The following is a 15570-nucleotide window of genomic DNA, read 5'->3' on the forward strand; positions in this document are numbered from 1 at the left end:
TTGTGAGAATAAAAATTTCCGATATCCATAACGGCATTCGTCCCATCCGGAATGAACGTTTCAGCAACTTCAAATGTAGTCACATTTTCCATTTATGAGTATTGGGTTTGCAGTTGCACCTATTCCCAAATACATTAGATCAAACCTAGCTCCCCAGACTATCCTGATATGAAAGTGACCTGAGATTTTATGCTAAAAGATAAAGTTTTACCTGCTCTACTCATCTTTACCAGGAAAGCAAATTACTGCAGTGGGTTTTGTAATTAAGTAGGGACGGGAGTTGTGAACTAGCCATGGCTATAAACACTGTGATGCAGGCATCAGATTGTTTTTGGGGTAATGGTCTATGTGTTCTGTATATGTCCCTTTAAAATAAACATTAAATAAGTCTACAACTTACTCACTAAGCCATGACCACAGTTCTCAATGGGCCTGTTTATCATTTCCTTTAAGCCAAATATTGATAAGCTTACCATGACAATTCCACTATGCACTGTCAGACAACAGACCGGATGAGGAGTCACTTTAAGAACACCTGAAGTATTTGCAATTGTTCCAAAGAGAAACATGGACATACCTGCCAAGTCACTCTTATACATCATGATTACTACCTATACATACTCTATTCTTTCGTATAGGCTAGTCATCTCTTTGAGGTTTTAACTTTTGGACTTGCTGAATGTGGTAAAGTGAGGAAGCCACTATGGTATGGTTTAATCTTTGAGAAAACTTGCATGACGTTGCATGACATCTTGAGATGTCCCAACCAAAGTGATAGACTGTAATGCTTTCTACACACTCCCTTACTTCTGCTTTTTTTTTTCTATTCTATCTTTGAATCAAGGTGTCTGTTCACACATTCTTCCTTCTTTGCAAGCCCAGGCTCCTCCTTATAACTGGGATGACTTCCTTCAACATTGTATTTCAGATTTTACACTGCCTACAGATTTGCAAACACAACTGGTCAAAAAAAGCTGAGGAAAATGTGGTTAAACGTTAGACAATCAAAGTCTTGGGAGAGTGAGAAGGAAGCAGCAAAAGAAGAGCAAAAAAAGAAAGGTTAAAGGCCAAAACTTGAAAAACAATATTAAAAACCGAGCAAGAAAGAAAGAGATGAAATAAGATGCCCAGAAAGCATGAGGTTAGCAAAATGAAAGAATTCTCCATGGAAATGATGGGACTGGAGTACAAGAAAGGAGAGAAATAGAAAATAGAATAGCAGAGAGAGCAAGAGAATATGGAGGAAGAGAGGTGTGGAGTAGTCTGGAGATTTATGGCAGGTTGTTATGGAGCACCGACTGAATAACGGAGGGTGAGACCAGGTGAATTATTCATGACCATACTGGGGCTGAGAGTGTGTGTTGCACGTTGGTGACGGGAAACACACAAATACTAACTTCTCTCACAGACAACCCTAGAAGAGCTGAACAAAGAACTGACAAGCTGTCTAGAACATAAGATCAAATTATATAGCGATACAACGTTTCGCAGACTACCCGAACAGAGAGATATTTGGAAAACAAGAAAACAGGAATTAAGAAGGAATTTATACTTTGATCCATCTGACTCTTGTTAATGTCAGTGCTAAGGAATGTTTCTTATAATCCCACAGTACTTCACAAGTAGGATTGAATTTTGTCTGATTTATTTCCTTTAGTTCTAAATCTGTGAGCTTCATACGATTTCTTTTTCCATTTTATGGCAATAAGATTGGAAACAATTCATTTCAGGGGTAGCACTGTTGTCTTGCAGCAAGAAGGTCCTGGGCTCAACTCCCGGCCAGGGATCTTTCTGCATGGTGTTTGCATGTTCTCCCCGTGCATGCGTGGTTTCTCACCGGGTACTCCGGCTTTCTCCCACAGTCCAAAAACATGACTGTTAGGTTAACTGGTCTCTCTACATTGCCCTTAGGTGTGAATGAGTGTGTGCATGGTTGTTTATCCTGTGTGTGTCCATGTTGCTCTGCGATGGACTGGCAACCTGGCGATGGACTAGTGTACCCTGCCAAACGCCCATAGACTACTGGAGATCAGCACCAGCTTCCCTGCAACCCACTATGGAAGAAGCGGACGAAAATGACTGACCTTTAATTTTAACATAAAAACCACATCTGCCTAAGCTGAGTAGAGGAAAGGTACTGCTTTGGCTAACTACTCTCCCACTGTGGTATATTGCTGGTTTATTGGTTCTACACTATTTGAGCAGTTGCACCTATACTTTTTCTACCTTGGTTCCAACATACAATGGGCAATATTTCATGCAACATTTGAGTGCATTCTTAAAAGTACTTATAGGGTGGCTTTTTATATATAGTTTGGTTTGGATGCTTATAAAAACAATTTTTCAGAAATGCTCTGAGAAATAAGCGGATGACGGGAATCCACTTGGAAATGCAAAAATCTAATGTTTTCCAAATCAGTAAAGCCCCATACCTAAGTGCTTACCAGGTTCCAGTAACAACCATCTTTGATGTAAAAGTTGTTAATGCAAGAAGACTCATACTAACTGATTTTCAATATCAGTGAAGTTATTAGCATAGCATGTAGTAGATGTAAAATGTAAGACGTTACATAGTGGGAAAATGTACTATAAGGAAAGTCTGAACAAAGTTTTGAGTTTATGAGTTTTCAACCTCTGTCTGTCATGTGGCATACTGGATTTGAAAATATCGTCAGTCTTTTGGTCTATCTCTACTTTTTCCCTAAACAAAATGACAACTAGAAAACACTATAACAGCCTCATTTTACAAGTATTCCTAACCATTAACACCTCTTATATCATTACCTAGTCAAAGTAGAAAGCAACCCACACAAATCTTTAACTCACTAAATGTAAAGAACAAACTGCACTAGAAACGTAACAGTGATGCAGCCTGTATTGAGCTGCTGACTACATACGAGATAAATTCCTACCACAATCTGTATGGGTATGGGGGAGCATGCAATCTATATTCAGATCACAGAAACACTTCTGGGAAATACTGTCTCAAACACTCACCGAGTTGATGCAGGCCAGCTCCTTGTTGAGCAGCCAGGGCAGGGAGAGTTTTCCTTCTCCTTTGTAGCATGACTGAATCCTCTCTTTTATCTTCTCCTTTATCTGCCTCATTGTGAACAAACACAAAGCGGACTCCTTGGGTGGCTTGGCTCTGTTCTTCTGACCTTGGGCAAATACAGTGAACAGAACCTCCTCGTGTTCTCGAATACCAAGAGAACGTGCCAAGCGGGTTCCTGGTCGGGCCAAATAAGCATCCTGAACCAAGCGATATTCCACTCCATCTTTAGTGCAGCCAATGGGGAATTCAACATACGAATAGAACTTAGGATCATCAACGCATAAGCGGACGATCTTGGAAGTAAAGAACTGTTCGCTGCTTGCATCTGGTGAAGTGAGTTGGGTATCGAGCTGTAAGGTGAGGTAATACACAAACTGCTCACTGTTGAAGCCATAGATGTAGTAGATGTCAAACGCTGGGAACTTGGACAGAGTGTCTGAGGGAATCTTAAGCTGGGAAGACACAAACTCGTCCTGGTACACAAAGCTGAACATGTCAGCATTCTCCTCATTCGACATCAGCTTGCGACTCGACAGTGTAGGAAAATACTCTGATTTCCCGTCAATGGGGGTGCCGACAAAGAGCTTGCCGCCCCCACCAAAAATATCAGGGGGGATCACTACGCCAGACATGGTGCCTGCCTCCGCAACACTGGATAGATAATGCTCTTTACGGTGGTGTGGCTCACCAAGCTTAAATAAATCATCCAGACGCAGGAACTGGCATATTCCCTGGGAAGTACTCCCACACGCAATTAAGCGGTTGTGGGCAGCATCAAGTAGCAGGAGTTTATTGACATTAGAAGTCTGCACTAGCTCATGTGGGCAGGACTGAACACCAGGGGGAGGGTAACAGCGAGGGTTGTCAGTGACAGGCCCGGTAACGTGGCTCCGCAGCTTGGTAAGGTTGCTGGATAGCTTGTAGATCCAGTTGACAGCACCCAGATAGACCTCTCCAGTTTTGTTGTGGACCACCAAATGTGTGAGACCCCCTTCCGGTGGAGAGAAGGAGAGGAGAGAAGAGGCGGAAGGAGTGGTAGATGTGGAGGTCTTGGGAAGGGAGAGGAGAAGGAAAAGTAAAGGGAAGATGACAAGTGGTGGATTAAGGTGTAAGGACATGGTGGTGAGTGGGGGGAGTGGGTGTTGGTGTGTATTTTTGAGAGTGTAATGCGTGAAGGGGTCAGTCAGTGCTTTAAAAGACCGCAGGGTTCGGTGATGTAAAAAAAAAAAAATTGTCTCAAAGTAGTAATCTTCTAGGTCTCTGTTATCCCCTTTTCTTTAGTGTTGATTTTATATCTTCATCCCTGGATCCTCAGCCTTGTCTGCTACAAGCCCTAAGAGAGAGAGAAAGAAAGAAAGAAAGAAAGCAAAACATTAGCAAATATTTCAATTTATTTGTGTACTTTTCTTTAAGATATTCAGAAATCTAATTATTTATTTATTTAGCACAACAAAAAAAAGTACCGGACAATGAATGTTGACCCAGACTCACCAAGGAATTAGAGACAGAGCCTGGATGAAGAAATTATTCTGAAATATTTACCAGTGGGGACACTGCTGGATTTACTTTATTGACTCTTTGCTTGCACCACTGCGTTAATTCTTTTTTTAAGACTGGGTGACATCCTGATCTTCTGTGTATTGGCTGCCTGAAGGTATTGAAAAAGTGAACATATTTATATGCACCCTTTTTTTGATTGGCACGTTGTGATTCTTCTTTACAATGTAGCTGTGGACCAATTAGTGTTTGGAGGTAATTATTAATGGGATAATTCAAATTTGTTGAGTGAAATCCTCAGAGTGGCAGAAGGATAAAAGTTGGAAGAGTGCTCCCATTTTAGCTGATTTTAGCCATGTAAAAGAAATTTAAAATGTGGGATACAGCGCTATATAGATGGATATTAGCCATCTACACTTTCACAAGGGATCATTGCTAAGTTTGTGACTGTTTGCTCAGCCAAACAACCACCTCAATCCACCTCATCTGCTGCAACATGGCAGTTCACTCCAAGTCAGCCAAGAAGCAGAAAACTTTTGTTAATTTTTGGATATTGCGACAAGCTTTGATTTGTGTGACGTCATGTAGGAGGTTGGCTCCTGTGCTTTTTCAGGTCTCAGAGTTGTCTAAAAATCATCTCGCCAGAGCTAATCGGACAGACTCTACCAATTTCAAGTGGAAAAGTGATGTATCCGGTTGAGAAAACAAAGAGCTTAACAATGGTCTCTTGTGAAAGTGTAAATGGTTTAAAATATGCTCATATAGCGCTGTATCTCATATATATGAACATATTTATTCAGTTTTACACAAACTCAAGGCAATTTCCTACAACAGGTAACATAATCTATTAGTACTAAAAACTTCACACAAACTCATTTAACTTTGGATAAGACAGAGTTTTTCAGAAAGTTTTAGGTGTAAGAGTCGACTGCAATAATGCAACATCGTGATCATTTCCTTTGTAGCCACTCATCTAAATTTGTTGTAAAATTACAGATGTATAATGGATCCCTATTGTGTTGCATTTTGCATAGTGCATTTATTCTGGATGTGTGTGGAAATCTAAACGTCTGAATGTATTTAAATTTCAAAAAAAAAATAAGACTTCATCTATACACATTCAAAAACACAGGAAAAGCATGAGAACCCAACATGAGGAATTGGGAGAACAGCTAACTATCCAAAAATTAGAAGCAGGAAAGTATATAGAATCAAGAAATATATTTACTTAAAAGTACTGGAGCAGAAAAAAAAAAAAAAACCCTTTTGAAAATAACAGAACAGTTTGGAGGAAACCCTCCAAACTGATAAAGTAGGAAAGAGTGCGAGGGACAAAAGTAAAAGCTATTTGGCTTCACATCAGCAGAATATAAAGGCAGTAGAGATGGTGAGAGCAGATTGCTATGAAAGCTAACAAAATGAAAGAGAGACAGACCATCCATCCACTTCTTATTACAACAATCCATTCATTCATTTTCGATATCCGCTTATCTCATCAGAAGAGGACGGGAAGCTTGGGCAGCTTTTAAAATACAATTGAGGACAGGTAAGGTCTTGAAAAACAGCTTGGCTCCTCCACATGCTAAAGCATCTACACCTTCCTGATTCTTTTATACTCTCAGTAATGACGATAGTGGATGCTGTTGAAGTTGACAAACACATCTTGGCAAAATAGAATTTGTAAAGTTTGAGAAACACTGAAAATTGATTAAACTGATGTGTACACTGTGGATTTCTAAGAACAACAGTTTAAAAAGTCAGTTTCAAAACTGTTAAAATTATATTGCACAATGTATCATAGTTTAGCCATCAGCACTACAGGAATGCTACTCATCTTTTTTTTTGTTGATATAACTATGTTTTAATACCAAGCTATGACAGTTCACATGTCTAACAAAGAGCCTAACAAAGAGGTCAACCCTGGTAGCCAACTCAGCTAATTAAATAGCTAACATTGACTTGTCAAGCTCTTAAAAAAGCTTTAAAAGAAAGTCAAACACACAAATCTCAGTAACAACTACATTTAGTTTAGAAGTATTGCTAAATTTCTACCTGGTGATAATTACATATTGGGGTTTGGCTCTTTCACCTCTGTGTCATTTGACCGAACATGTTATGTCTGTTTATAACTGGAACAAAACCCCAACCATACAGTACGGGCTGGGTAGAGATCATCCCTGTCTGACAACTTTGAGCAAAAATACCACAGTATCTTTGTATGAACACAAAATCCAACAACATAATGCATAACAAAATCTAATTGCTTTTATATAACACAGAAAAGCAACAATTATTCATGCACATTTGGATTAGTAGTATACCAATGTGATGCATGACATTTACATATATTGCTCAGGTTATCTTTCTTGTTGTAAGTTAGAGAAAAGAGGAGCGGCTTTCTTTCAGCCGGCTGATCGACAGTGAGCAGCAACATGTGGGGGAGGGTCAGTGCTGTGTTACTAAATCCTCTATATAGTTGCAGAAAACTGGTCATGCCGGTGCTTTTCTCCTTTTATTATAAGGACTTTGAACCGCAGGAAATATGAGAAAGGAAAATATTAGCAATTTTTAAGAAAACATTTTTTTAAACTTTTGTATTCCTTGATACAAATAGCCTTTCCATACCTGCAAACAGCAGTGTCTAATTTTTTTTTATTACTTCAATGGTGCATGCAAACTAGGTTTCTATCACAAGGCTTGTGAAAGCTTGTGTCATAATAGCATTTTGTCAGCAAGCTATTCCCGTCTCCAATTTCGGCTTCTTATTCCTCCTTTCATTACATTCCTCTCTCTCCCTCTCCTCTCTGACACTTTGCTCCCTGTCAATAGTGTCTTTCATCTCCTGCGCAGGCGTGATTACAGTGGCCTTGATGACGATGCGGCTGCTCGTCCCATCAGGACAATCCAGCCACTGTTACAGCATCTCAGGCGCTCACACTAAAAGCATGCAACACAGACGTACAGTGTGTGATCCAAAACTGTTTTAAACAAGCACACTAGATTAAATTTGCCTCAACACACCCATGCTTCAAAGGTACAAACATAAAAGGAACAGGACTGGACATATTCCTGCACAACTAAGTAGTATCCACACTTGAGAAAAGAAAATACATGAAATACTCTTGTTGACATGAAAGTATGGCTATTCTTGCCACTTTCCTTTCTCATATTTTCTGATCTGTTGTAGAAAAGCTATAAATAGCATGAGGCATGGACTTGGTAGCCATATAGGTTTAGTAACCATGTGAAACTGATCTGTGATGTTGTCATTGGCTGTTTGACTAAACTAGGACAAAGAGATGAGAGGAGCGAAGAAGACTTCCACAAACAGAAAAACAAGGTAGTGATTTAAAAGTCTTTCTTTGAATAGCTGAATTAGAACAAAAGGAGAAAACGCTTCTTATTTGTAAGTAAACATGTTAGAACAGTGACTGTGGACACATGAAGGATAAAAGGCAATAAGGCTAAAAATATCATTTTAATAGTGAACAAATTTCAATTTTTGTGTACTGAAAGCTACATTCTTTAAACATCAAACAGCGTCACAAAGTATTATAGAAAAAAAACATTGTCAGATTTTAAAGACATTACACTTTCAGAACTGCCAAACTTAGGAAGTTTAACGTCCTTTAAATGAGATCCCAGAAAAAGTTAGTAGTAACAAGAGTTGTCACCGGCTATATGGAGCTTATAATGCAGCGCTGTCCCTCCCCCACCTGTTCCTGCAGTGTCAATCAGGTGGCTGAAACAGGGCTACCACACCTTTCCCTGTCTTTCAAACGAGACTAATTTGGCTGCTTGGAAAGGTTTCCTGTAATGAAAAACATGAATAGCTCTGGCATAAAACTGAAGAAGCACCACTCAACACATATATGAAAGTAATCCCATCTGAACACTACAGTTGGTAAGCTGAAATGGTAAGTCTGTTACTGGTGGCAACTGGAGCAGAAATCCCAACTAATTAACCAGCTAATTTCAGCATGTTATACTTGTGCTACTCTAATAGCAGAAAGCTGTAATGATCTGGATGATAGGGACTAGATGAGGTTTTTGTTCTATTCTTTTGCTTAAATGTGTGTTTCAAAGTCAAAAAACAATAAATAAATGTGTGAAACATGGGCATGGAGATGATATTGATATTTCACATATGTTTCTATGAATTGCAATGTTATGGACAGTGCTGTACAGTCTGTTGATTAGAGGTAAGATGCTTTGAGTGCTCAATGAGATGAAAAATATGCTTTAAGAACCCCAAATAAAATATGACCTAAATATTCATAAAAACATTATTTACAGCCAACTCTAGTCTGAAAATGTGAACAAAATTGTATCTTTAAAACTGATCAGGATCTTGCATCAATTACTTTGAAATATCCTTTGTGTCTACTTGTGTGCATTTTGGTTTCTGTGTCTAAATTAAGAACCACGTTTAAGTCCACCTGCCACATTGGATGAAGCAGCAGTCACGTTCAGGCCCGTCCTGGGTTGAGTTATTTCTGTTAGCAAATCACAGCCACATTTAGGCAAATGTATACACAGCACTTCTTTAGCATAGAGCTCACATGCCTGCTGGCCTCACTGTGTTAGTCTAGATGCAGGCGAGCATCCTTTAAATTTCAATTCCTATTTTCTACCCAAACACAAACAGAAGCATGTCTAGGCACATTAGCCCACACATTAACTTTGTGCATATAATACATATACTTAAAGTCTAGACAAATCACAAGTAAAGTGCAAGATATGAATTCATACCGACACTTTTTCAGGTTTACCCACTGGTGTTTTACACAAACTGCAGAAAAGAGTAAAATAGATGGCAACAGGAAGTGGATTAAACTACTTGAAACCTTGAACTACTTTGGTTACCCTGTTGATTAAAGCAATTCAATTCAATTCAAATTCAAAAATACTTTATTAATCCCAAAGGGAAATTAAATGTTGTTGTAGCTCATTATGAGGGTTTCCTCAAAGAGCCGTTGTAGATACTGATGGCTGTGGGCAGGAAGGATTTCCTGTAGCGCTCCGTCTTACAGCAGATTTGAAGAAGCCTCTGACTGAAGACACTGTTGTTGTAGGACAGTCTCATGAAGAAGATGATCCATAATGTTCTTCAGTTTATGAAGAATCCATCTTTCCACAATGATCTCCAGAGGTTCCAGAGGAGTCCCCAGAACAGAGCCAGCCTTTTTTTTCAGCTTGTTGAGCTTTTTTAAGTCCCTGGTTCTGATGCTGCTTCCCCAGCAGATGATGGCAGAAGAGATCACACTTTCCACAACAGACTTATAGAAGATATGCAGAATCTTGCTGCAAACACCAAAGGACCTAAGCTTCCTCAAGAAGTACAGTCTGCTCTGTCCCTTCTTGTAGACGGCTTCACAGTTGTATCTCCACTCTAGTCTGTTGTCCAGGTGAACACCGAGGTATTTATACTCCACCACCTCCACTTCTTCTCCCATAATAGAAATAGTTTTTTGACTTATTCCTGTTTCTCTTAAAATCTACAATCATCTCCTTTGTTTTAGTCACATTCAAAATGAGATGATTGTTTTCACACCATGCCACAAAGCGGTCCACGACCTTCCTGTACTCAGCTTCTTGTCCATCTCTGATCCACCCCACGACTGCAGAATCATCCGAGTATTTCTGCAGATGACAAAAGTCTGTCTTGTACTGGACGTCTGTGGTGTACAGAGTGAAAAGGAATGGTGAGAGTACAGTCCTCTGTGCTGCTCCTGTGCTGCTGACTACCTGGTTAGACTCACAACCCTTCAGTCTCACAAACTGTGGTCTGTTTGTCAGGTAGTCTTTGATCCAGGGGATTGTTGAGGCCTCCACCTGAGTCTTCTGGAGTTTCTGACAAAGCACATCAAGTTGGATTGTATTAAATGCACTGGAGAAATCAAAGAACATGATCCTCACAGTGCTGCTGGCTTTGTCCAGATGACAGTGTGTTTGTTGAAGCAGGTGTATGATGGCATCTTCAACTCCAACTCCACAGCGATAAGCAAACTGAAGGGGGTCCTGATGGTTTACTGTTTGCTTACTCAGGTGGGCCAACAGGAGTCTCTCTAGGACCTTCATGATGTGAGATGTCAGGGCAACAGGTCTATAGTCATTGAGGACTGATGGGTGAGTTTTCTTTGGTACCGGAACAAGACAGGAGGTCTTCCACAACACTGGAACCTTCTTCTGGGCCAGGCTAAGGTTGAAGAGGTGCTGCAGAATCCCACAGAGCTGCTCTGCACTGGCCTTCAGGACTCTAGGGCTGACATGAGCTGGACCTGCAGCCTTATTCCGATTCAGTCTCTCCAGTTGCATCTTCACTTGACTTCTTGAGACACACAGGTGGAAGGGGGGAGCAAAGGAAGCATCAGCATCTTCTGATGTGGTTGAAGGCAAACATGTAGAAGCAGAAGGGTCTAGGGCTGAGGTGGAAGATAAAAAATGTGAGGTGTTACTGGACAGCTGTGGGTCCTGTGGGTCAAAGGACGGTGGGATGTCTGTTTGGCTGTGAGCAGGAGAGGAGGATACAAAGCTTGTTTCTGAACTGAACTGAACCTATTGAAGAATATGTTCAGTTCATTGGCTCTGTCCAGACCTCAATTGGTCTGATCATCCTTCTGCTTGAAGCCTGTGATCTTCTTCATCCCTGTCCACACATCTCTGATATTGTTTTGCTGGAGCTTGCTCTCCAGCTTCTTCTTGAACACCTCCTTGCTGTCTCTTATCTTGACTTTAAGTTGCTTCTGTAAACTCCTAAATAATTATCTGTCTCCCTCTCTGAAGGCTCTTTTTTTCTTGTTAAGCAGGTCCTTCACGTCACTGGTGATCCAAGGTTTGTTATTGGGGAAGCATCTCACGGTTCTGGTGGGGATGATGTTATCCACATAGAAGTTTATATAGTCGGTTACACACTCAGTCATGGCATTGATGTCCTCTCCATGTGGCTGGCACAGTCCGTCCCAGTCTGTAGCCTCAAAGCAACCTTGCAGAGCTTCTTCAGCTGCCTGTGACCATTTTCTCACAGTCCTCTTTATTACAGGTTGCCTCTGAACAAGGAGCTTATATTTCGAGCAGAGAAAAACAAGATTGTGATCTGATTTGCCTGGAGGAGGTCTTGCTGTAGAGATGTATGAGTCCTTGACATTTGCATAAAACAAATCCAATGTTTTGTTTTCTCTGGTAGAGCAGCTGACAAACTGTTGAAACGTTGGAAGTGTAGCAGAGAGTGAAGCGTGGTTAAAATCACCAGAAATTGCCACAAAAGTATTGGGGTTTTATGTCTGTAGCTTAGCAACAACTGTGCTGATGGTATCACATGCAGTGTCGGCAATAGCGGAAGGTGGAACGTAAACTGTTGCCAAAATAACACTGGTGAACTCTCTGGGTAAATAATATGGGCGAAAACCTACTGCCAACAGTTCAATATCTGAACTGCAGAAATGACACTTCACAGTAACATGTCCTGGATTACACCATCTGTTGTTCACAAGTACTGCCAGTCCACCTTCTTTACATTTGCTGCTCCTCTTTAAATCTCTGTCTGCTCGTATGGTTAAAAAGCCCGGCAAAGAGACGCTGGAGTCGGGGATATGATCCTGCAGCCATGTCTCAGTAAAACACATAATACTGCATGCCCGGTACTCTGGCTGGGTCCTTTGTAGGGCTTGGAGTTCATCCAACTTGTTTCCCAACGATCTCACATTGCCCATCATAATCGACGGAAGAGATGGTTTGAACTTCCTCCTTCTCTCTCTTCTCTTAGCTCCTGCTCTGTATCCACAGTGTCTCCTTTTCAACTCATCAGGGATTTGGGGTTGTAGTTGAAGTATCATTTGAGCTTTTTAGATATTAATCAGCTGCTCCCAGTTGTAAGAAACAACCCTGTTGCCATGGCAATGCATCAAAACAAATGTCCAAAAGTAGAAAAGTATTAGGAAAAATCCTCCAAGCTGCACAGCATCCGACACCGGAGAGGACAGTCGTCCAAAACCAAATCAACTGTATCCACCACAAGAGGAATTGTTCCCAAAAAAGAATAAATCAGAATCAAAAATAACAGAGCTACTCCAACCTGCTGCCACCTTGAGCAGCGCAATTCTAACTGACCCTTCTATGCATTTCTGCATATAATGACTTGCATAGTTAAGTTGCAACACTTTTTCAGGTTTTGCAGCTCAGTCTTAACGTTCAAGGGTGTATTTTTTTACACCTGAAGGTTGAATTTATGAGAACGTTAAACTTGTTGGCAGGGGACCTTTCAGAGCAGTCAATGTACATCTAATCAAGACTTTAACCTTAAAAAAGCATGCCAGTAATTAAGAGTCAGATGAAGGTTGAAAGTAACCTATTTCTGTCTAATTCGGGCTTTGGTAGAGCTCCGATAAAGCTGTGGGAGAGTGTGGGAGAGGAGACTTTCAGGAGAAACTAGCAAGGCTGAAAGAAGTAGAGAAAATATGCTGTTTATGTCTCTCTGTTATGGAACATGGTGAATTTGTAAATGTTGTCAGCCTTTTGGAGATCTCACTTTACCATCTAGGGTATACACAATGAGAATGTGGCTTTAGTAATGCTAGCTAAGCTAACCATGCTAATCAGCAAAATTAGAAGAACCTAAAATATGTTTTTTGATTCACATTGCTTGAGCTTAAAATATTGAAAACTATCAAATAAAGATTAAGGACAGCTTTAACAGGGATATTCTTATAAATCCTTCATTTTCGCATTGGATTCAAAACTACTACCCCTGTCAAAGAACCTTCAGCTTTTTTGTCAAAATTGGAATCCCCAGGTTAGATTTCAAAACAATGTGGAGATCGGTATCGGGCAGGACCAATCTAATCAGTGCATCTCTAAACAAAATGTGACTAAAGATCATAAACATCCAAAATATACTCTCTGATGATATACCTCTTTACCTGATGTAGACAAATAATTACTAAGCATTACATAAATTCTATTTAAACTTTCCAAAAGACTCCTGTAGCATTCAACACAGATTCTTTAGCTGAAGGCAAGGCAAACATCTGGACCAAGTATGTGTTCTGGATCTGAGATGTTCAGTTGACTTCTTAAGTCCAGACTTCTTGCAGCAGATGCTGGAAAAGTTGGTCCCAGTTCAGGTCAGATCAGGACAGAGGACAGGAAGACATGAGAGAAGGGCCAACAGGAAGACACACGCTTGAACATGAGGAAATTTCTATTTGAAATCCATTTTTCAAAAGGCATAATATTGATGTGGCTAATGCTGCAGACAGCTGTCCACTCACACCCTGGCCTTGTGTTTTGTAAAAAGACAGAAAAGATGCATGACCTTTTTTCTAAAGGTTCACACGTAAGACAAATAAACTTTCAAAATACTTTTAATTTATTTTCCTCAATGAGTATATGAACAAACACAAGTACACTTAAATTAAAGGAAAATCTGTCTGTATAAAATTCTTTGGACTGTAGAATCTGTGTTTGATGACAAGCTCATTAGAGACCCTGAGCAGGTCTCGTTGAATGAGTAGACAGAAAATACTGTTCTTTAACCCTTGACTGGAACATTTCTCCTTACACACTCTATAAACAATGGATTTGACAGCCCTAACAATGAGAACTGTACTGACCATGGGCCGTGGTTCTGCACAAGTGATCGAGGCTTGGTTTTTATCAGACATTTTTTCTAAGTTTAACACAAAACTAACATTTATTTATGATATAGTTAGCACAAAGGCAAAAAGAATCAGTTCACATGGATGCACAATATTAATACACAAAGCAATAGTGAGTATGTATTCATGTACACACACACATACAGTGCCAGCCACTATTTTGGCACCCTTGGTGAAGATACATTAGAAACCTTTATATTATTACACCTTTTAGTGCAGTAGTGTAATAGAGAAAAATCCTTCCTTTCATTTTAGTATATTTATTTAGTGGGGAAAAAAAGTATTAAGAACTTTTCCTACTAAATCACCAGTGGCTTGTGCCACTTCAAAGAGTTCCTTTAATGGGCTTTAGAATAGAAACAGACCCACAGCATCACAGCTCTTCCACCATTCATCCTTTGCTTCAGTCCAAATACACCCGTAATCCGTGTCACTATAAAGCTCAGTCTCATCTGACCAAAGTAAGCATTTCCAGTAGAGTTAGCAAACTCCACATGCCGCTCGTTGTTGTCATGGTATGACATCCTTGGACTTGGTTTGTGTTTTTGTGTTAACGGTTCTTAGGTCTATGGTTTCCTTTATTGTTAATTAGTTCCACCTGTCCCTTATGCCTCCATGTCTCCTTGCCACACCTGTTCTTAGTTCCTGTGATTACCTGCATTTGTTTTCTCCCTGTATATTAGTTGGTCTTTGTTCTTTGTTCCCCGCTGGTTCCTCCGTCACTATTCCTCGTTCACTACCCTTGTTTATGCTCAGTTTTGCTATGGTACAGAACTGTGTACACATGTAAGTTTTTGACTCGACTCATGTTTGTACTTGCTGGATTATGTTACGTTTTGGAGACCTTTAATTAAAGAAAAGTCTTCCTCTCATCATGCGGCTGCCAAGCTCTTATCTGCACTTTGGTCCGATCCAAACCCAGAACGTGGTAGTTGTTGCAGTTCTCTAACAGAGCGCTTTGAATATTTTGTAACCTCTTCTACCATCCTCGCTGTTAATGGTGGCAAGATAAATTTGGGTACTGGTCCATTCTAGTTACCAACAGCTAAAAGAAATGGCCCTCTGTGTAATGTTATGTTGATTCTATAGAAACAGAAACTCTGGGGTTAATAATTCTATGAAATTATTAGAGTCTGCTTTTTTTAAGTTAACTCTAATCAACTTAGTGAATCATTAATTTAAAAACATGCTTAAGTTGTCAATATGTTAAACACCTAAACCTGGATGGACCGAAAGCACATGAAAATTTGTGTACAATAAATATGTGGGGCGGAAAGTATCAGGGCTCTGATTACGCATGTTTCTGTGTTTGTGTGAGCACATGGGCTGCAGCAGCACCATGCAGCGGAGACACAGTGGTAC

At 40.1% G+C, this 15570-nt stretch overlaps 1 protein-coding gene across 3 annotated transcripts in view; it reads right to left on the bottom strand.

Annotated features, from left to right (window-relative positions):
* The window catches only part of LOC124866209 (plexin-A1-like), a 412523-nt gene that overhangs the window by 354450 nt on the left and 42503 nt on the right, over nucleotides 1-15570 (bottom strand). For all 3 annotated transcript variants that reach the window (XM_047361910.1, XM_047361902.1, XM_047361918.1), the window contains exon 2: nucleotides 2998-4388. In XM_047361910.1, coding sequence (XP_047217866.1) covers nucleotides 2998-4173 — 1176 coding nt within the window. In that variant the 5' untranslated portion in view covers nucleotides 4174-4388. The remainder of the gene's footprint in view (nucleotides 1-2997; nucleotides 4389-15570) is intronic.

Source organism: Girardinichthys multiradiatus, chromosome 1 (genome assembly GCF_021462225.1).
Source record: "Girardinichthys multiradiatus isolate DD_20200921_A chromosome 1, DD_fGirMul_XY1, whole genome shotgun sequence".
Lineage (NCBI taxonomy): Eukaryota > Metazoa > Chordata > Actinopteri > Cyprinodontiformes > Goodeidae > Girardinichthys > Girardinichthys multiradiatus.